This window comes from Ruditapes philippinarum, unplaced genomic scaffold (assembly GCF_026571515.1).
Source record: "Ruditapes philippinarum isolate M1 unplaced genomic scaffold, ASM2657151v2 ctg3496_1_1_1_1, whole genome shotgun sequence".
Taxonomy (NCBI): Eukaryota; Metazoa; Mollusca; class Bivalvia; order Venerida; family Veneridae; genus Ruditapes; species Ruditapes philippinarum.
In genome coordinates, this window is record NW_026866333.1 from 10,579 (window position 1) to 32,414 (window position 21,836).

Sequence of the window (21,836 nt, forward strand, 5' to 3'; positions counted from 1 at the left end):
CAATGTATGTCATATTTTATATATATTTTATTGATTCTTAATTGATTTAATTCTCTCTTCGATTAGAGACTTCAACGCAAAATGCATTCAAGATGGCGGGATTTCGTGAAGCAAAACAACACTTTCCGTTGCAGAAAATTCAAGATGTTGTGGACTTATTTAAAGACCAGTTAGAACGAGTAGATGAAATTGATTTAAGCTTGCTTTCAATTGTTTTAGGGACTATAGAAAATGCGCTGACAATTAATAGATCACACGCATTAAACAGAGAAAATGACTCAAAACTTCAGCCGATTTTCCCTATCATTGAGTGGGAGACAATCGATGTTTTACGCACAAAATTTGTTACTCAGGTTAAATGTGCCGTAGACCTTTCACTGTATCCAGACAAATTTGCGACAAGGGAATTGGTGAAGAAAGTTTCGGATGTCATCTGGGGAGGGTTGACAAGAGCTTTTTACAAGGACAGGGCACATCTGCAATCTCTGTTTAGTTTCTTGACAGGTAACTTATATTTCAATGCTTCAGACAAAACTAACTGAATATCAAATAAATTTAGTTTTCTCTTAAGAATTTAGAGTCTTTACTCATAGTTCATGTTACACACAAATTTATATGTTGACACTCCCTTTTGTGTACTTTTGCAGGGAAAAGAGTCAACTCGGCCCTATACCAACTCGGCACGGGTCAACTCGGCACGGGTCAACTCGGCCCCCTTAACAAAATATATATAACGTATTAACTTTGCTTTGCATGTTGTTACCGTAAATGAATAATAAGAAATATCTTCTTATTATATAATTATACATTGTACTTCTGCCGAAATAAAGTATATTTAGATAAAAAAATGTTATTTATTTGTCTTATATTTATAAACTCTCTCTCTGTTGAACTACGTAAACTAGGGCATATCGAGTGAAAAAAGCAAAAGTTGTTATCCTTAGTTTCCCTTCGCTTGCAAAAGAATGCAAATTTAGCCGTGTTTAAATCGCTAGTTTGGGGCGATTAAATGTCCGATTTTAAAATTTGTTACACCAATTAAAAGCTGGTGATCTTAGCTTCCTCTCAGTATATATTTCAACACATTGTTTGACACTGAATGTATTTAAATTTACGGTTAAACCTACCACGAGTCAGAAATACACTGAGATAGATTGATTGATTGATTTTCTTTAGACTGGGCGGTCAAGGATAACCTACGATACGCAATCGGTAATCTTTACTCGCAATTCTATTGATAAGAAAAGCCTCTGAAACTGTCAATCCGTGTTTTATAAATAATTTCATAATTACAATAAATAGTGATAACACAAACCTTATTAATAATAATTAAAAAGTTGGCCGAGTTGACCCGTGCCGAGTTGGAATAGGGCCGAGCTGACTCGGGGGCCGAGTACGTTTTAGGGCCGAGCTGACCCGGATTCCTTTTGCAGTGCCTAGTTTTCCCTTCTGTCTAACACCTGAAATTGAGGATGTATTTCTGTCTAACACCTAAAATTGAGGATGTATTTAGTGGGGTTTTTACTTAAAATTTGACTGATGCTGCAATGTGTGGTATTAATTTAGGGTATTGTCAACTCATCAGTGTTCCCACTTCTATTTTTCATTTGGGGTAGTTTTACCCCTTACCTTTGAAAACTGGGGGTAAAATAAAATTTCAGGGGGTACATAAATTTGTACAATAATTATATGAAATAAAAGAATAATTCCAAATCCATACATCAGACAATTATGCTGCTGTTTTCTTCACGATTCCCTCCAACCCCCCACCCAGTTAAAATTAATTGTGACCAACACATTCTGGCATATATCACCATCTCAATTAATGTAACTATTTTTAAGATATTTTAATTCATAAACAGCATATAAATTGTTACTACACACCTTTGAACAAAACAAAGCTTCCTTTTTGGTGATATTTTTAATTAACAAAATCGGCATCGCGAAAATATGTGACAAATGAAAATTTGTCTGTTTTCTGCAGAAACATTCACAAATCCAGTTGTTGCTGATTACAATTATATAAGAATTAATATTTTTTTAATATTTCAAGATTTTTTTTCATCGGCTATTCTTACAGGCATCGTAAAACAAAAATTTCAAATTTGTAATTTACGGCAATAATGCCAGTGGGGGGTCTGTAAACTTCATTGTGAATTGGGAGAATTTCTCACATTTCATCAATTTCAATGCACTTTAAGTAATTTTTGTTTTAGAAATTGCTCAAAAAAACTAATTTTTGAATTATACATGATTAAGTTTACGACTTTCTGTGCGTATTTTTACCCTCTTGCCAAAATTTCTGTACGTGAATTTTGTTATTTATGCGTAAAATACGCACATATGTGCGTAAATGGGAACATTGCTCATTCAGAAATTCAGAAGGATGGGTACTGAAGATCAAAAAAAAAAAAAATAATTACAGAGCCACACATCATTAATTAGTGACTGAAAAAATTTACTTGTTTTGCATGTTATAGTATACTGGTGCCTCATATTTACGTGGTACTTAACTGTTTAACTAAGACAACAAAAGTAAGAAGAATAAAATTCGGGAAAATACATTTAATATTGTAGCAAAGACATGTCAGTTACATCATAGTTTATTCCATTTAATGCTTGCATACATGTAAACTATTATGTGCACAACATGGCAATTAACACCTATCTGCTGCCTAGCTAGTGAGTAAAGTTGTGTTCTCATATTTCCAAGGCAATTACATTTTAACAGCTTCAAAAGCAAAACCAATAGTAATCTTTATTTTTTAGTTCATCTATTCCTATCCCTGTCTGAATGTTGGTATTTTCTCTATGGCATTTATCAAATATCTCAATGGTTGTTTAACCCTTTACCACATATATACGCGAAACAACGCACTTTCGACCCCCCCCCCCCCTTTTTGGGGCCTCAAATAGTGAAAAAATGTCCTATTTGGGCCCTAAACATAAGTTTTCGTTTGAGAAATGTTGCTAAAAAAATTGAGCACTTTTTCGGCGCCGCCCCCCATCCAAAAGATACATCAGGGGGTTGCCAGAAGGGGGATGTGCCCCCTTCTGTTAGGGGGGTTTGAAGGGGGGCGGAGTCCCCCTCATCGCCAAGAAAATTTTGGGCTTGTGAGAGGCTAAAAATGACCCCAGGTCGACCATAATGTAACGTTTAACAAACGCTGAAAAGCCTTTGACTCTATCTCAATCCCTTGAGAAGTTGCAGCACTTTGAAATAAATTTTGATGGAAAAAAATCGAGGCAAAATAGTGATTTTTGGCAATTTTGAGATGTCCCCTCGTTGCCATGGTAACAGGAAATTTAAGACTGAGCATGTCGTTACAAAGGCAATGGTCCAGTCAACATTTGTGCCAAGTTTGATTAGTATTGAAGCATTTTTTCAGAGTTTCATAGCAGTTTGAACTTGTAACAGGAGGCTTTTCAGTGAAAACGGCCATTTTTCACAATATGCTCATGGGGGAAAGGGTTAACTAAAAAAAATATAAATGTTACAAAACAACAATTTTTCACCAAAATTAGGTGAAAGACCACATGTTAACATGGAAAAACTAGTTTTTAGGTGATTCCAAAGTTTTTCATCATTTTTTGTTAACCCTTTACCACATATATACGCGAAACAACGCACTTTCGACCCCCCCCCCTTTTTGGGGCCTCAAATAGTGAAAAAATGTCCTATTTGGGCCCTAAACATAAGTTTTCGTTTGAGAAATGTTGCTAAAAAAATTGAGCACTTTTTCGGCGCGCCGCCCCCCATCCAAAAGATACATCAGGGGGTTGCCAGAAGGGGGATGTGCCCCCTTCTGTTAGGGGGTTTGAAGGGGGGCGGAGTCCCCCTCATCGCCAAGAAAATTTTGGGCTTGTGAGAGGCTTAAAATGACCCCAGGTCGACCATAATGTAACGTTTAACAAACGCTGAAAAGCCTTTGACTCTATCTCAATCCCTTGAGAAGTTGCAGCACTTTGAAATAAATTTTGATGGAAAAAATCGAGGCAAAATAGTGATTTTTGGCAATTTTGAGATGTCCCCTCGTTGCCATGGTAACAGGAAATTTAAGACTGAGCATGTTGTTACAAAGGCAATGGTCCAGTCAACATTTGTGCCAAGTTTGATTAGTATTGAAGCATTTTTCAGAGTTTCATAGCAGTTTGAACTTGTAACAGGAGGCTTTTCAGTGAAAACGGCCATTTTTCACAATATGCTCATGGGGGAAAGGGTTAACAAAGACAATTGTCTTAAATGTATGAAAACTAAAAGTAAACTAGTGAAATAGTTTTCTTTCTCTTAATCTGAATAAAATGATAAGTTTTCTCAGTTGTATATGTTACATTTCAATAAAAATAGAATAAGAAAGTGAAAGTTAAACTAAACTCCTGGCTGGTGCATGAAGTCTATGAGACACTTGAGACTGTCACTGTTTATGCCTAATACCTTGGAAATATGGGTACCACAGAAATATGAGGCACCAGTATACTTATCCTTCATTTCATGCAAGATCTAAAAGATTACCTGTGCAGCTTTAATGTGACTTTTGTAAATGTTAATACTTTTTTAATGAATAATTATCAAATATTCTCATTTACTTATTGAATACAGGTAACTTAAAGACTACTGAATAACCTCAGTGTTTTTGTCATGTAGTTTTGGTGCCCAAATAGGGCCCATGGGGCCCACTGACAAAGCCAAAACATACTATTTTTCAATTTATTAATGAAAATTCACAATTGTCAAATTGTAGTCATTTGACAGAATTGTGTCACATGAGAAACAGTGACATTATACTGTGAGACATATTTAAGTTTATTAAGTATGAAAGTAAGTACACATGTAAGTAGCTAGCACATTCGGTTTCCCATTCTTCTATGTACATATACATTACATACAATGTAACATAAATTATATACAGTCACATTTATTTCAATAAGGCATTTATCATGAGTGATGAATCAAAATATTTACCAGCATATGATTAAAAGTTTTTTTTCACATTAAATAGCTAAATTAAAACAGTGTAAAATAGGACAATATTCACTACAATAATGCCATTAAAGTGCTAATTTTCACAATTCAAGGAGCCCAGACCAATTTACAAAAGACTAGAAAAAGACACAGTATATGTTTTTATTGAGGAAGGAAAAAGGGTAACCTGATATTTTAGGGTAGTTATAAAACAGGCACTTTGTAAACTCCTGCATGGATTTCTTTTGAAACTTTAATATTTTATCTGAGATCAAATTATGAATTATGAAATTGAAATATTTTTCAGGAAATAAATTAGATTGTTTTGGTGTAGCATTTGCTGTTGTGGCAGCATTTCAAGTCCTTGGTTATAATGATGTGCATCTTGCTCTGTCAGAAGATCATGCTTGGGTCGTGTTTGGGGAAAATCAAGAACTTTCAGCTGAGGTTACATGGCATGGTAAATGTTTCTTTATTTACTTTTCCTTGCTATCTTAAGATGTTTTTGCATATTGACTTGACCACATTAAGATATTTTTGCCCTGTATCATAATTCTGGGCATTCATGGTGTTTAAGGTTGCCAACTTGAATCTCTTGCTCATCACCACTGTGGGTGCCAATTCTGTTAGGGTCTATGGATTGTTTCATATGTTGAAGCCTTCCAGGTAGCTTACAGAAAGTTGGTGGTTCTACTTGGGTGCCCAGTTATGCCAGAAAAAATGGGCTCCTGAGGTATTGTTACACAAGTAAATCTTGAATGTCCCGATATGATCTTTGTAGTGTTATTGTGACAAACAAAAACAATGTATCAGGATTCATTATCATATTGCTTTCCTTTATCATTTTGAACATGTTTTATAGCATGATTTATAGCATAAGCATTTCAGCATTCTACAGTATGTCAATACTGACACATTTTTCTTATAATTATATGATACAAATTAATGTTTATTTTCTTTATATTTATCTCAAAATGTGATTTTTAGCTCGACTATTCGAAGAATATGAGAGCTATTGTAGCCGCCCCGGTGTCGGCGTCCGCGTCAGCATCTGCGTTGGTTAAAGTTTTTTGTAAAGTCAAATATCTCAATTATTGCTTGAGATATTTAATTGAAACTTACAATACTTATTTATAGTAACAAAGTACATCAGATTGACAAGTTGGATAACTCTTACCTACAATATTGACAGAATTATGCCCCTTTTTAACTTAGAAATTTTGGTTAAAGTTTTTTGTAAAGACAAATATCTCAATTATTGTTTGAGATATTCAATTGAAACTTACAATACTTATTCATAGTAACAAGGTACATCAGATTGACAAGTTGGATAACTCTTACCGACAATATTGACAGAATTATGCCCCTTTTTTAACTTAGAAATTTTGGTTAAAGTTTTTTGTAAAGACAAATATCTCAATTATTGTTTGAGATATTCAATTGAAACTTACAATACTTATTCATAGTAACAAGGTTCATCAGATTGACAAGTTGGATAACTCTGCCTACAATATTGACAGAATTATGCCCCTTTGAAACTTAGAAATTTTGGTTAAAGTTTTTTTGTAAAGTGAAATATCTCAATTATTGCTTGAGATATTCAATTGGAATTTACAATACTTTTTTTATAGTAACAATGTACATCATTTTGCAAAATTGCATAACTCTGTCTGCAATATTTGCAGAATTATTTGCCCCTTTGAAACTTAGAGATTTTGGTTAAAGGTTAAAGGTCTTCAAAGATATTTACTTGAAACTTTACACATGTACTTAGGGTAATAATTTGAGGGTCATAATTGTATGTCACTGACCAAGTTCCATAACTCTATCTTGCATTAAGGCTGATTCATATCCCCTTTTCTACTTAGTCTCTTGGTTAATGTTTACATGCAAGTTTTACATATCTCAATAACTATTAAAGATATTTATTTAAAACTTCACATATGCATTTAGGGTCAGAATTGTAGGTCACTGACAAAGATCCATAATTCTATCTTGCATTTAGGCTGATTTTTCTTCCCTTTTTCAACTTAAAAATTCATGGTAAAGTTTTGCTTGTAAGCTGTTATCTCCATAACTACTGAAGGGTTTGTGCCTTTTTTGGGACAATTTTATGCATTCATAATAATAAAGCAGTGATTTACTTGATAAAACATCTTAATAACAAGCCTTTGTACCTTTTCTGTCAATTTTATGTATTCATAGGTAATTAGTAGTATTATTATACTCAATAAAACACCCTTGTGACATTACCTTCCAAATAGTCAAGCCAATACTGTATAATTAGACTCTCTCTAAGGCCTATAACATAAATTTATAAAAATAAATTAGCCCTTTTGTGAACTTAGAAAATTTAACATTATCAAGGCTCTTTTACTATCAAGCACTTAGAATAGTCGAGCGTGCTGTCCTACCGACAGCTCTTGTATATTAAAAAATGCCTTAAAAAAAACTCATGAAAGAATGGAAATGAATGCAATGCCTGGTTTAGTATGGATTATTTTTTTTTTAATTTTGGCAATATAGAGACAGTAATAAATTTAATATGAGGTGTCTATAAATGTTTAGAAGAAAGAAAATACATTGACAATCTTTGAACAGTTCTTACACAATTCTTATTGCTGTAATGGAGGTTGTGATATAATTATATTCAGTCAAAGAATTTAGGATCACAAGCCATTAGGGCTAGTAGTTAGCAATATCTACTAGCCTGAAAAAATCCAGAATAACATACATATTAAAATACATAAATTTCATTCACAATATATTTAATGTTACAGGAAAGGGTAATGAGGATAAGAGAGGTCAACCAATCAACCAGGCAGTATCAGAGAAACATTGGTTATACTTGAATGGTCAGCCTGTTTTGTGTACTAAGGAGATGGAAGTAGCAGCAATAGTTTCAGCCATTAATCCATCCATTACAGCTACAATAGACAGTGTAGAGATGGGTTCCCTTCAGCAGGTAAGAAACTGATACGTGTAATGTCATTGAAGGCACATAATGTCTCAGAAATCCATATTCATGAACTTTTTAGAAATGTCAAACATATGTTTAAAAGCATCTAAGATGTAATTAAATAACTCAATAAAACCCCCCAAAAAATACTTGATACATTATGTTGGTCCTTAAATACACAGTTAGGAATAATGCATTCATATCAAACACTGTTCCAAGAATTTTTTATTTAACATCTTCTGTTTCAAGTAGTGACTGCCAATAACTTATTTTTGCTTGTATCATTTCCAATCAGCACATCTTCTTCCTGTTTCTAAAACTCCCTTGACATAAAGACAACAGATAATACACTTAAAATACTTGATTTAAAAAACATTTTTACAAATCTTAAAACCTTTAAGGGCTCTAACCAGACATGTTTTCAATGTCCTCTGAATAAATTTGTCAACCAGTTAATATATATTTATATATTCAGTTATTTTATTAATGTCGGAACACCATATTTTAAATGTTTTTTAAAAAGAAATAAGCCAAATAGAATAACTTCTTTGCTCTTGTAGGGAATAATACCTTTCTGATGTTTTATTGATGTTTTCAGGAACTGCTGTGGCTGTTATATGATATGGGACATCTTTCTAAGTAAGTTTACTGTATGTTGTATGCCGCCAAAAGGTGGGCATATAGTAAGTGCCTTGTCTGTCCATCTGTCAGAGTGTCTTAAACAGACTTGCGAGTCATATACTAGTAAACAGAACAAAAGAATACAAATGACTTAATTCCATGCAGTCATGACCTTTCAATGCAATAAAAAAACAAGACCCAGGTCTGTAGCTCAAAGGTCAAGGTCACGCATAGAACTCCAAATTTGAAGTATATTGTTTTTATGTCTGGTCCATAACTTTTTAGCTTGACTATTCGATAAGAATAACTTGAGCTATTGTAGTCACCCGAGCGTTGGCGTAACCACTTTTCAAAGTCCATTGACATATGGCTTTGAAACTTTACACACTTGTTCACCATCATGACCCCAACCTGTAGACAGGAGGAGGTAACTATCAAACATTTTGACAGAATTATGCCCCTTTTTAGTCCCCTACCGGTTTAACCGGAGGGGACTTTAGGTTTACCCTCCGTCCGTCTGTCCGTCTGTCTGTCTGTCCGTCTGTCTGTCTGTCAGTCTGTCAGTCCGTCAGTCCGTCCGTCCACAAAACTGGATCCCGCGATAACGCAAAAAGTACTGAAAATATTTTTATGAAACTTGATATATGGATAGATGGCAGTATGGAGATTATGCACGTCTTTTTTTTTTCTTCCTATGTTGAAAATTCTGGTTGCTATGGCAACAAATAGGCTGAAATTATGGCAAATTTAACACATAAACTGGATCCAGTGATAACTCAAAATTGCTATGGCAACAAATAGGCTGAAATTATGGCAAATTTAACACATAAACTGGATCCAGTGATAACTCAAAAAGTACTGAAAATATTTTTATGAAACTTGAAATGTGGGTAGATGGCAGTCTGGAGATTATGCACATCTTTTTCTTTTCTTCCTATGTTGAAAATTCTGGTTGCTATGGCAACAAATAGCCTGAATTTCAAGATTTCTGATTTAAATTTTTCAGCTTTTTCACTATATGTTCTTTATTTCTTAAGGTGTTTACTTCAAACTTTAAATATAAGTTTCTGGTCATCAACCACATCATATGTGACAAGGTTTATAACTCTAGCACAAAAAATATCAGTATTACCTCCCTTGAACTTAGATTTTTTAGGGGAAAAAATGTTGTCTTTTTTAAATAACTTCTTTATTTCCTAATGTATCTACTTCAAACTTCATATATATGTTTCTTATTATCACTCGACATTTTTGAGAAGGTTAAATACTCTAGCAAGACTATTTCCAGAATTATGTCCCCCTTGAACTTTAGATTTTTTTCGAGAAACTGGTATTTTCACTCCAACTTCTTCATTCCTTATAGGATTTACTTTAAAATCCCACATCGTAATAATATGACAAGGTTGTATAAACATAATTTCCTTACTAAGCATGGAAACTTAACACATTACTGTGATATAGACAAACTTATTTATTATGTTTTGTGGTTGATATTTTCAAATACAGACTTCATCCTCAAATTCATTATAAATGGCAATACACAGGAGTGTATGACAATTAAAGAACTTTTTGAGGGACCGGTAGGGGACTACTGTATTGCCCGCAATACTATCAAATGCTTGTTCTACTTAAATTTATGTTAAAGTTTTTGTAATACCTCAAATATTTTCAAGTCCATTGACATATGGCTTTGAAACTTTGCACACTTGTTCACCATCATGACCCCAACCCTTAACAGGAGGAGGTAACTGTATCAAGCATTTTGACAGAATAATGCCCCTTTTTCAACTTAGAATTTACATTTAAGTTTGCATACCACCTCAGATATTTTCATATTCTATTGACATCTGGCTTTGAAACAACTTGAAAGTTGATACCTTTCGTTGAGAGCATAATAGGACTCTCCCCAAGGCCTATAACTGTCGAGCGTTGCTGTCCTATCGACAGCTCTTGTTCATTTCTTCATGGTTTTTGAAAAAAAAATTCCACATTTCTCAGATTCTATTGTCAATGATGATCTTTAGAGGCATATGTCACATTTGCTGTAATCTATACTTGTTTTCATGTCTAAATGTCATTTATTAAATAATAATCAATAATCACCCATGTTCATTTATTGACTTGTGAAATTTGTTAACGTAGTGTGAAAACTCAATTAAAATCTTGTTTACTAGAAGCATATAAAATGTAAATGTCACTGAAGTTTTGTGACTTATTTATGAGCAATACAAAAACACTTGGGTCATCCTGTTTATGATGAGAAGAACATGTACATGGACACACGAAAGATTGATGCTAAATTTGATTAATAATCATTAAATATTTTGTTTAATCTTTTAATGATAGAAATCTAATTACCACAATTGATCTCTAATGTAATTATTATTCATCAGATATCCCATGGCTCTTGGTAACCTGGGCGACCTTGAGGAAATATGTGAGAGTCCTGGAAGGCCTCCACCTATTACACTATTTGAAGAGGGAGTACAGTCTGGTATTAAGTTTTACAATGATCAGCATATCTATCCATATACGTACCTTGGTGGACACCTGTACAGAATTGGTAACTTTAGAGAGGCTCTACAAGCATGGGCCAATGCCTCAAATGTTATTAAACAGTAAGCAACAATCTTTTTAAATCCAATTTCAAGATATGCATATAATAAATATTATATACTGGTAACTCGTGAGGTATTTCTAACAAGTGAATGTTTTCGCATCTTTGTTACTTTTTTTTAAATAAAAAAAAGTTCTGTACTTTTTTGTTATTGGGCTTTACCGCACACAGACACAGTATTGGTCGTATGGCGACATTCCAGCTTAACTAGTGGAGGAAGACCTCGGGTGCCCTTCCATGCATAATTTCAGACCGGAACGGGCCCTTGAGTAGAACCAACGCTGTTCTGTAAGGTAGCAATATAGCTTCCTCACATGAAACAATCCAAAGTCTGTAGGGATCCGAACCCACAGCAGTAAGGGACAATTGGATTGAAGTCAACAAACTTAATCACTTGGCCACGGGCACCCCAGTTCTATACCTAAAGTTAGCTGAAGAAATATTCATTGTCATAGTTTGACAAAAGATGGGTCCATAAATTGTCAATAAAATAAAACTTCATATTGTCACCTTAGTGCAGTAACTGGTTAAGTCCTTCTAAATTTAATAGGAGTTAATCAATTATTGCACTAAGGTGACAATAATTTTGTTTGAAGAAGTGTGTTAGTTATTTTGTTTGTTTTTTTAAGGTACAATTACAACAGAGAAGATGAGGAAATCTACAAGGAATTTATAGAAATCGCCAATGACTGGCTGCCGAATATTATGAGGAATATAGCAACAGAAAATGCTGCAAGACTGAAAAGAAATTCCTTATTGTATGATACAGATGCATATGCAAATTTTCTGAAGTTTTATGATGGTATCTGTAAATGGGAGGAAAACAGCCCAACACCAGTATTACATACTGTATGGGCCAAGCAGTTTGTATACTCCCTTGGAAAGTTTGATTCACGTGTCAGAAAATGCATGCAGATACATGCAGAAGGAATGGAGGATGAATCTTCTAGTTCAGACTCTAGTAGTGAGGATGAAAATCAAGAAAACTGTGATGTGAATGGGAATGGTGTAGTGAAAGATGATGTTAAAAAAAGTCGTGGTCGGAAACCGAAAGCAAAAAAGAGGAAGTTAAATGAGCAAAAACTTGGAAATGGGGTCCAAGATGGGTCAGGGGAAACAAAAGTAAATGGGAACAACGCAGAAGAACAGATCAAAAACACTATCGAGGAACTTGTTTCAAAAGTTGGTGAATCAGATAGTCAAAGGGACACACCTCCTAATCCAAATTTAGCGGCACTAGCTCAAGCTTGCAGCGAGTCAATTCTGAACCCAGATTACTTGTTGACAGGTGGCGAGCCTTTCACAACAGCTACAACCAGATCAACACCATCCTCAACAAGTGACAGGGTCAATGTGGACGTGAATGAGTTTCTAAGTTCAAAGTCAAATAGTACCCAATTTGTGGGTATGACAGTTGACTCTATGCTGAAGGCAGAAAGTCCAGCAGACATGATGATGTTTAGAAAGCCGCCAGACAGTGCGCCTTCATCAGAAGAGGTTCAAACCCCGTACACAACCCCTGAGCCAACTGAGGCAAATACAAATTCAGAGGTTGATGCTATAACGTCAGGGTGTGAAACTGGAGGGGAAGATAAGTTAAATAACAGTTTTGCGATAGTTACACCTGATCCAGTTGACCTACTTTTAGTCAGTCAAAAGATGAAAGGTTTAAGGAAATTGCTGTCATCACTTAAACTGAACTCAAGTGCAATAACGCTACAGTTAACAGCTCAGTCCCAGACCAGTTTTAAGCACAGTCGACGAGGAACTGGAGACTTTGATCTTATCCATTCGCGGAAAAGGTCAAGGCGTGAAATGTTTTGATATACAGGGTCATGATTTCTATTAGCAGCTTTTATATTGTTCATGTATATATTGTTATAAGTTTGTTAGCAGAGTGTAAATGGTTACTTGCACTGGACAGGAGGGGGGCGGGGGTTAGTACTATTGCAGAAGCCAGGAAAAATTATGAACTTACATATAAAAAAAAAGAAACACGCAAAGACAAACTGCATGTATGTGCAAATAAAGGGGAGTCCTTGCCAGGATTTATTATGAACATAAGTCACTAATATGTGCCATTTTTAGCTCACCTGTCACAAAGTGACAGGGTGAGCTTTTGTGATCGCTTTTCGTCCGGCATCCGTCCGTCGTCCATCCGTCCGGCGTCCGTAAACTTTTACTTTAAATGACATCTCCTCATAAACCGCTGAGCCAATTTCATCCAAACTTCACAGGAATGTTCCTTTGGTGGTCACCTTTAAAAATTGTTCAAAGAATTAAATTCCATGAAGAAATCTGGTTGCCATGGTAACCGATAGAAAAAACTTAAAATATCTTCTTATAAAAAACCCAAAGAGGTAGAGCTTAGATATTTGGCATGAAACATCTTCTAGTGAGTGTCTATCAAGTTTGTTCAAATAAAAGCCCTAGGTTAAAATTGGCCCCGCCCCGGGGGTCATTGTTTTTCCCTATATGCATATAGTTAAAACTTAAAATATCTTCTTTTAAAGAACCCAAAGAGCTAGAGCTAAGATATGTAGCATGAAACATCTTCTAATGGGTGTCTACCAAGTTTGTTCAAATAGAAGCCCTTGGGTCAAAATTGGCCCTGCCCCGGGGGACATTGATTTTCCTTATATGTGTATAACAAAAACTTAAAAAATCTTCTTTGAAAAAAACCAAATAGCTAAGGTTTAGATATTAAGCATGAAACATCTTCTAGTGAGTGTCTTCAAAGTTTGTTAAAAAAAAAAGCCCTGGGGGCAAAACTGGCCTTGCCCTAGGGGTGTCATTGCTTTGAACTATATGTGTATAGTTAAAACTTAAAAAATCATTTTTTAAAAGACTCAACGAGCTTAAGACCTTAGATGTTTAGCATGAAACATCTTGTAATGAGTGTCTACCAAGTTTGTTCAAATAAAAGCCCTGGGGTTTAAACTGGCCCCACTCTGGGGGCCTATATACAGGTGAGCGACTTCAGGGCCGTTTAAGTCTTTGTCTTTCTTTTTAATCTGTTTTATGAATGAAGACAAAGTCCTGTTGTTTTTTGTTTTTTTATGCTCCCTAAATAAAGGGGCAGGGGAGTATACTGAGATGAAGAGATCCTTTCTTTCTTGAGAAAGTATAAGCTGTGGTTTAATTAACTTGGTATGAACATTAAGCATGGCCAGTAGAATAATCTGTCTCGACTTTGAGGTAATTAGGTCAAAGGTAAAGGTCATAGTGACACTTTGAAACTATTGTCTTATCAATAAGTTGAGACATAATAATGAGTAAGTTTGTGCAACTTGGTATGGACATTCCTCAGTTAAAGGTTAGTGAAACTTAAAAATTATATTTATATATTACTTAATAATATAACTCTTGCCTTTATGAAATATGCTTAAGTATATAAATATGCCACTGTTACAGGCAAAAAAGAATAGGGGCATATTTCTAGTTTCTGTTTAAAACAGTTCATATATGAGAAAATCTAAGATTACTGAAGTAGGGGTCAAACCTAGATATAGTAGTCCCAACAAATATTAAGATACAGGGTAGTTTTAAAAAAAAAATTACTGAACAATTTGTAAATATTCACTATTAACTACCTACATGTGCTATAATTATGTATATTAATCGTATCACATTGTATGTGATATGAGATAATAATCGTTAAGAGTTAATTAATTTTTCATGTTTAATTGAATTTAATTGTTCTTTTATATCTCCACTCTGCTTTATTCTTGTAAGGGGACCAGCCCTTAATTTGGAAAATGGCATTAATAGTCTTAGGGATATCAGTATTAAAATACTAATGTTGTGCAACAATACCTAAGACTATATGGAAAGGTGTGTTACCATAATCACCAGAGAAAAGGTTAGATAATTCATGCAGATATTTGTTGTAAAAATCTGTTTCTTTTAAATTATTCTTTAGTCTTAGATTTAAGAGGGGGAAACAAAGATGGTAGTTTCAAGATGAGCTGTGTATGTATGTTGAAAACTTCTTGTAAAGGGAATGTGTTTATGATATACTTTTAGTGTGACCTTTATGTATGGTAGTGTAAAAAGTAGATGAATGTTTTATAAAAGCGGACTGAGTGGGGGTCATTAGCGATCTGTGTGATAGATTGAATGTTTGTGAATGTCCGTCCATCCTAATGTTTTATTCAATGCCATTTTTCTTGAATTTATGGATGATTCTCTGTATTTTAAGACAAATGAATGCAAGTCTCTGTAAAAAAAATTTCTTTGTTATTGTTTTTTTGTAAATCCGAGGTAGATTGAATGAGTCTGGTGTAAAATTGTATTTGTTATAACTTTTGTCTGGATTTTAATGAATGGTAACAAGATGTTCAACAAGTTGATTATAATTTTGTCTGTACTGAATCATTTAAGTGTTGATTGGTTAAGCATGAATGGTTTAGAGATAACTGAATGTTATTTCTTTAAACAAGGCCTTAATAATATGAGAATATAGAATCTCTGTTGGTGCAATTTCATTTTTCTTTTTTAATTGTATATATAGTTGTTCTATGTATATTTTGATTTCAAAATGTATTTCATGTTGTTTTTACCTTGTCTGTTTCGAAGAAATAGACAAGCTATTATGATTGCTGTGGCGTCATTTGCATTGTCGTGCTAAAACTTTACTCAAACAATTTTAAAGGTATCAATATGAAATTTGACATAAAGCTTGAAATACTTGTTTGCTAAGGCAAAGGCACAGTTGAGAGACAAGAGGCGTTATTCTGAATGCTTTATTTTTAGATTTATGCCCTCTTTTAAAGTTATAATATTTAACAAAATTTATTATTTATTGTTGTTCCTATTTACAGATGAGCGTTAACACTGCATGCAGTGCTCTTGTTTTATCAAGTTATGTAACTGGTGATAAACTAGTGACTGCTACAGGTTAACTCCCTTGGCAGTATTTATCAGTATTTTATGTCAGAAATGCTCACTGTATTGAATGAAGCTATTTACTGCAGAATTTAATGTTGATGCTTCCCATTTATGTGGAACTTTGTTAGGGCATTTATACTATTTATTAAAACAAATTTCTGTTATCTGATAATAAGAATGGTAAATAAACAATTATTCAATTTGAACGCCAGTATGATAAAACGACCTTTAACGTCTTTATGTAAAAGACGTCGGAAGACGTTAACATTGTCAGTGGCGTTAAAAATAAAAAAGTGAAATTTCTCTTGAAATGTTAGGTAAGATGCAAGGAGCTTTATTTTAAGTCAGTATACAAATTATAAGAAACACTAGCTAATAAGTTATTTACTGACAATAATAGATACATAAAACATATATACACTAGCATGTAACAAATCTGATAAGTAAAATACATTCAGTGCATGAATAGAAGTAGGTAAGTATGAATAGGCAACAATAAGCAAATTTCAGAAAGAAAAAAAACAACAAATAATTTGTTTCAAGAGTTATAGAATTTCATTTATTTAAGAATTCAATTTGTCAATTAAAAAAAAATTAAGTGACGTTAAGGGCGGTTTTCTCATGCGGGCAGTCATTTCACTTTACTGACCTACGATACTGATGAATTTCTGCCAAGGTTTTCTGCAACCCCCTGTGATATAATTGTGTTTTAATTTGTTTAATATGAAATTTAACTAAATGCATGTCTCCGTATTCAAATGGAGAAAATAATATTTTTATTGGCACAGAATTTTTTAAAGCAATATCTATATGTAAATGTGATTCTTTGTGACTTTTTAAGTTTCTATATCATCACATAATTTTTAATTGATTTTTTTAACAACTTAAATAATGGAACTGATTAGTGTAGATGTTAGTTTAGTTGTTACATTTTTATTCTGTTTTTATGAGCTGCAATATAGGGCTTTTACATTGTCATTGTAAATATAGTATTATACTTTTTCTTGTAATTTCTTTACATTTCTTTAACAGGTATGGTGTGAAATTAAAAGATTAAAGCAAAATACTGCAAAATTCTGAAACTGAAATTTGGATCTTATCTGACAAGCAAAGCAACTAAAAGGGGAAAAAGAATATTAGTTTTATTGGTATACAGCAAGAAAAAAATGAAAGTTTTTTGTTGTTGTTGTTATAGGTTCATATGGGATGCTAGGCTTAGTGGTAAAGGTGTCTGCTCCTCAACCCAGGGGTTGTGAGTTCGAGCTTTTCTAAGGTCACAACCAGTACCAGCTATTTCCTGGAACTAAAAAGCTTATTCCTCAATCAAGCTTAAAGCAATATTTTAACTAAGGTTCATTTAAGGAGGTTTGCTTGAGGTCCAAAATCCCTGTAACAACATATAATTTGAAATGTTAACATAGATTAAATGGTGCAGTTTAAATGGAAAAAATATGCACACAAAATTAATTATAAAGAATGAAGCTAAGAATTTAATTGAAATTCAATTCTTTGTGATTCTTTGTCCAATTTGAGTTAAAGGCGTTACAAGGTTGTTGTTTTACATTTTAGTTCATTTTTCAATTTTGAAGTCATTTTATGCATTAAAAAAATTTATATAAAGTTGCACAAAATAGATAATGAAAAAATAATACATTTAGAAAATCAATTTTTGTATGATTCTTAGTCTGATTTGAGTTAAAGGTGTTGTAATTTAGTTCATTTTTCACAAGTTATTGGTTTAGACCACAGGTTTATAAAATTTATGTTTTTTAATGTATTTCTCACTGTGAGTGAAAAACAGTCTTTACCCCCAGTTTCAAATACGAGCAGGGAAATGGTTGGTGCATTTTGTTAATTTTAGGATCTATGTTTGATTTAAAGCAGCCTTCAGCTTTTATTTTTAATACATTTTGTCTTGGAAAAGTGCATCACTGTTGGGCCATCTTCAAAACAGTGTCCCGAGGGTTATTTATAGGGCACCAGTGACATTTGTTTATAAAAAAAAGAAGTTTCTAAAAATAGAAAATCTGTAAACAAATCATTCACTTTACTAATTGACAATAGAGAGCGAACCGGTACATATTAGAAGTATCAAGGGGTTTCCGTATTGTTTATGTATTTTATCGACTACAGATTTCAATTTCCATTTGTTTATTTGACAAATATATGAAACAATTTATCTAAAATTAACATATACAACCTTTAGAAAGGCTGATGGCTGCTTTATGGATATTGATTGAGAATTTCTGACAGTTTTTTTATCGTTTCAAAATTTAATGATATGATCATAATATGATAATGGCTGTAAATAAATTATTGCATGTAATTTTTAGTTTTAATCTTGCTAGATAAATACTTGTGTTTTTTTTTTTGTTGTTGTTTTTTTTTTTAAATATAAAGATATTGTCATGCTTGTATTTATTGTTTATCTGCTGTAGAAAATGGTGATGAATGTTTTTTGTTAGTTTTTTTTTCTTGCTTGTTCCCATATTATCACATTTTTTACGTTAATTCCATTTACCAATCTTGTTTACTGGTTTTTTCTGCCAATCCTCTTTAAGGACAGGTTTAGGTGATCCTAGTACGATATATTGTTAAGTCATACTTTTTATCCGGAACATTCACTTTTCTTGAGGTTATGATCATAAAATATTCATGTTTGTTGTAAACACAAGCAAGCTTGTCAATCCTCTAGGATATTTTTTGATTATGTAATATATTTCCTATCATGTCATATAAACAATAATCTGATACAGCTGAAATTTTTTAACCTTTGTAATCAATACAGAAAAATGTATGTAAAAGGACAAACCTTTGTAATCAATACAGATAAAATGTATGAAAACGGACAGAAAATAATGGACATAGTTTTTTTTTTCTTATTATTAAAGATATACTATGCTCAAATTTGATATGAGAAAATATTAACATGAGAAAATATTGTTAATTGCTTCACAGTCTTTTTGTAAATATAAAATAAATGTGTTTTGACTTCACACAAAGTAGATATGTTATGTTTAAGATTCTACAAACTATAGGTCATCACAATATAAATATATAATGTCAATAAAAAAAAACTGGAAGTTTTGTTTTAAAAGAAAAGACAAACTTTACTTGACCTGTTATAGGGAATGTAGCTTCCAATACATGTTTTTTTCATTCTTTTATTCATATTAATAGACATATTCAGTAACAATTTCAAAGATTTCAATAAATTTCTGTGATAATCTTTTACCCAAGGATGAGCATAGTATATCTTTAATGTTTTTCCATTATCAATAATAATGGATCTATATGTGAAGGCTGATACTTTTGAAAGATTCCTATCTATCTTGTTAAAGTGGAGAAAGTTTGATGACCCATGTTTTGCATATCATTGTATCATGTATTATTTGGCAGCTGTTTTGAGATTGAAAAATATCCTAGTTAACCAGGTTTTCAATTTTGAAAATCCTGGTTATTAGATTGGGGTATGGCGGGCGGATGGGCGGATGGGCGGATGGGCGGCTGGGCGGATGGGCGGATGGGCGGGCGGGCGTCAAACGAAATTGTGTCCGCTCTGTAACTCTTCAACCCTTTGAAGAATTTTGATGAAACTTCAGACAAATGTTTTACCACATCAAGATGACGTGCAGAACGCATGTTCCGCATGGCTGGCTCCAAGGTCAAGGTCACAGTGACATTAACATTGAAAATCCTGTCCGCTCTGTAACTCTTCAACCCTTTGAAGAATTTTGATGAAACTTCAGACAAATGTTTACCACATCAAGATGACGTGCAGAACGCATGTTCCGCATGGCTGGCTCCAAGGTCAAGGTCACAGTGACATTAACATTGAAAATCGGCGGGCGTCAAACGAAATTGTGTCCGCTCTGTAACTCTTCAACCCTTTGAAGAATTTTGATGAAACTTCAGACAAATGTTTACCACATCATGATGACGTGCAGAACGCATGTTCCGCATGGCTGGCTCCAAGGTCAAGGTCACAGTGACATTAACATTGAAAATCCTGTCCGCTCTGTAACTCTTCAACCCTTTGAAGAATTTTGATGAAACTTCAGACAAATGTTTACCACATCAAGATGACGTGCAGAACGCATGTTCCGCATGGCTGGCTCCAAGGTCAAGGTCACAGTGACATTAACATTGAAAATCCTGTCCGCTCTGTAACTCTTCAACCCTTTGAAGAATTTTGATGAAACTTCAGACAAATGTTTACCACATCAAGATGACGTGCAGAACGCATGTTCCGCATGGCTGGCTCCAAGGTCAAGGTCACAGTGACATTAACATTGAAAATCGGCGGGCGTCAAACGAAATTGTGTCCGCTCTGTAACTCTTCAACCCTTTGAAGAATTTTGATGAAACTTCAGACAAATGTTTACCACATCAAGATGACGTGCAGAACGCATGTTCCGCATGGCTGGCTCCAAGGTCAAGGTCACAGTGACATTAACATTGAAAATCCTGTCCGCTCTGTAACTCTTCAACCCTTTGAAGAATTTTGATGAAACTTCAGACAAATGTTTACCACATCAAGATGACGTGCAGAACGCATGTTCCGCATGGCTGGCTCCAAGGTCAAGGTCACAGTGACATTAACATTGAAAATCCTGTCCGCTCTGTAACTCTTCAACCCTTTGAAGAATTTTGATGAAACTTCAGACAAATGTTTACCACATCAAGATGACGTGCAGAACGCATGTTCCGCATGGCTGGCTCCAAGGTCAAGGTCACAGTGACATTAACATTGAAAATCCTGTTTACATGATTTTAACTTGATTTGGCAGTCAAAGGTCATATCATCTTTGGAGGTAATTTAAAAAAGATATGATATATTATTTCATGTCTACTTTGTAACTTGTTTTTCATTATACAGAATTATCAATATAATTATAGTGAACAAATTCTTCTGTGCTGAACTCGTCCTACATTTCTCAGCGGATTTTGTTCAAACTTTCACAGAAGCTTTGTCATCAAGCACCCTGGCACATATTGTCGGGGTTTTGTGATTGGATAGTTTTTGACCTAATTATGGCCCTTTGTTTTTTTCCTTATACATAATATTATAGTGAACACTTCTTCAGTGGCAATTCCTCCTACATTATTCATGTTTTACATTGCACATAGTTACATTGTTTGTTGCTTGTATTTGTATTTCAAATACAACATATTTATCTACAATGGTGATAATTGAAAACCTGGTTTCATGGCATTGCCATGTTTCTTGTTATGTTTTAGTCAGTGAATTTATGCATCAAAAAGTACATACAGTCAAACCTGCCCATGTAAACTGTTTGTTCTAGGGAAATGATATAAGGGGACTTTTCAGAGTAATTTTAGTGTTCAAGAGAATCATATGGTGGGGAGGATGGTTGGGGCATGGGGGCTCAGAGGCTGAGTGGGTAAGGTTTCTGACTACGAATCAATAGTCTGTCATTACTGTGGGTTGAAATCAGATAGTGAGAGGGAGAATTGGGGACTCTGAGGTTGAGTGGTTAAGGTAAATGACTTGAAATCAATTACCCCTTATTGCTGTGGGTTAAAATGCCATTGTGGGGATCAAGATTTCTTATGTGAGAGAGCTGTCCAACTGGCTTAGAGGAAGTTGATGATTCTATTTAGGTTTCTCCTTATGATTGAAATAATGCATAGAGTGGGCTCCACCTGAGGTCTTCTTACACTAGTAAACCAAACAAAACGGGAACAACAACGTGTTGGACTCTTTCAAGGCTGGTTTCCTGTATATATATTATATTTTGAGGTAGTCTTCGGGACAGGTTTGA

At 33.9% G+C, this 21,836-nt stretch overlaps 1 protein-coding gene across 1 annotated transcript; it reads left to right on the forward strand.

Moving 5' to 3' along the window:
* Positions 1 to 80: 80 nt before the first annotated feature.
* On the forward strand, positions 81 to 21,754 carry LOC132732191 (menin-like). Its single transcript, XM_060718575.1, has 6 exons — positions 81 to 504; positions 5,271 to 5,423; positions 7,744 to 7,928; positions 8,521 to 8,561; positions 10,937 to 11,161; positions 11,790 to 21,754. Exons 1-6 carry the CDS (start codon positions 93 to 95, stop codon positions 12,982 to 12,984), a joined length of 2,211 nt encoding a protein of 736 aa, XP_060574558.1. The 5' UTR covers positions 81 to 92; the 3' UTR covers positions 12,985 to 21,754.
* The last annotated feature ends 82 nt before the right edge of the window (positions 21,755 to 21,836 follow it).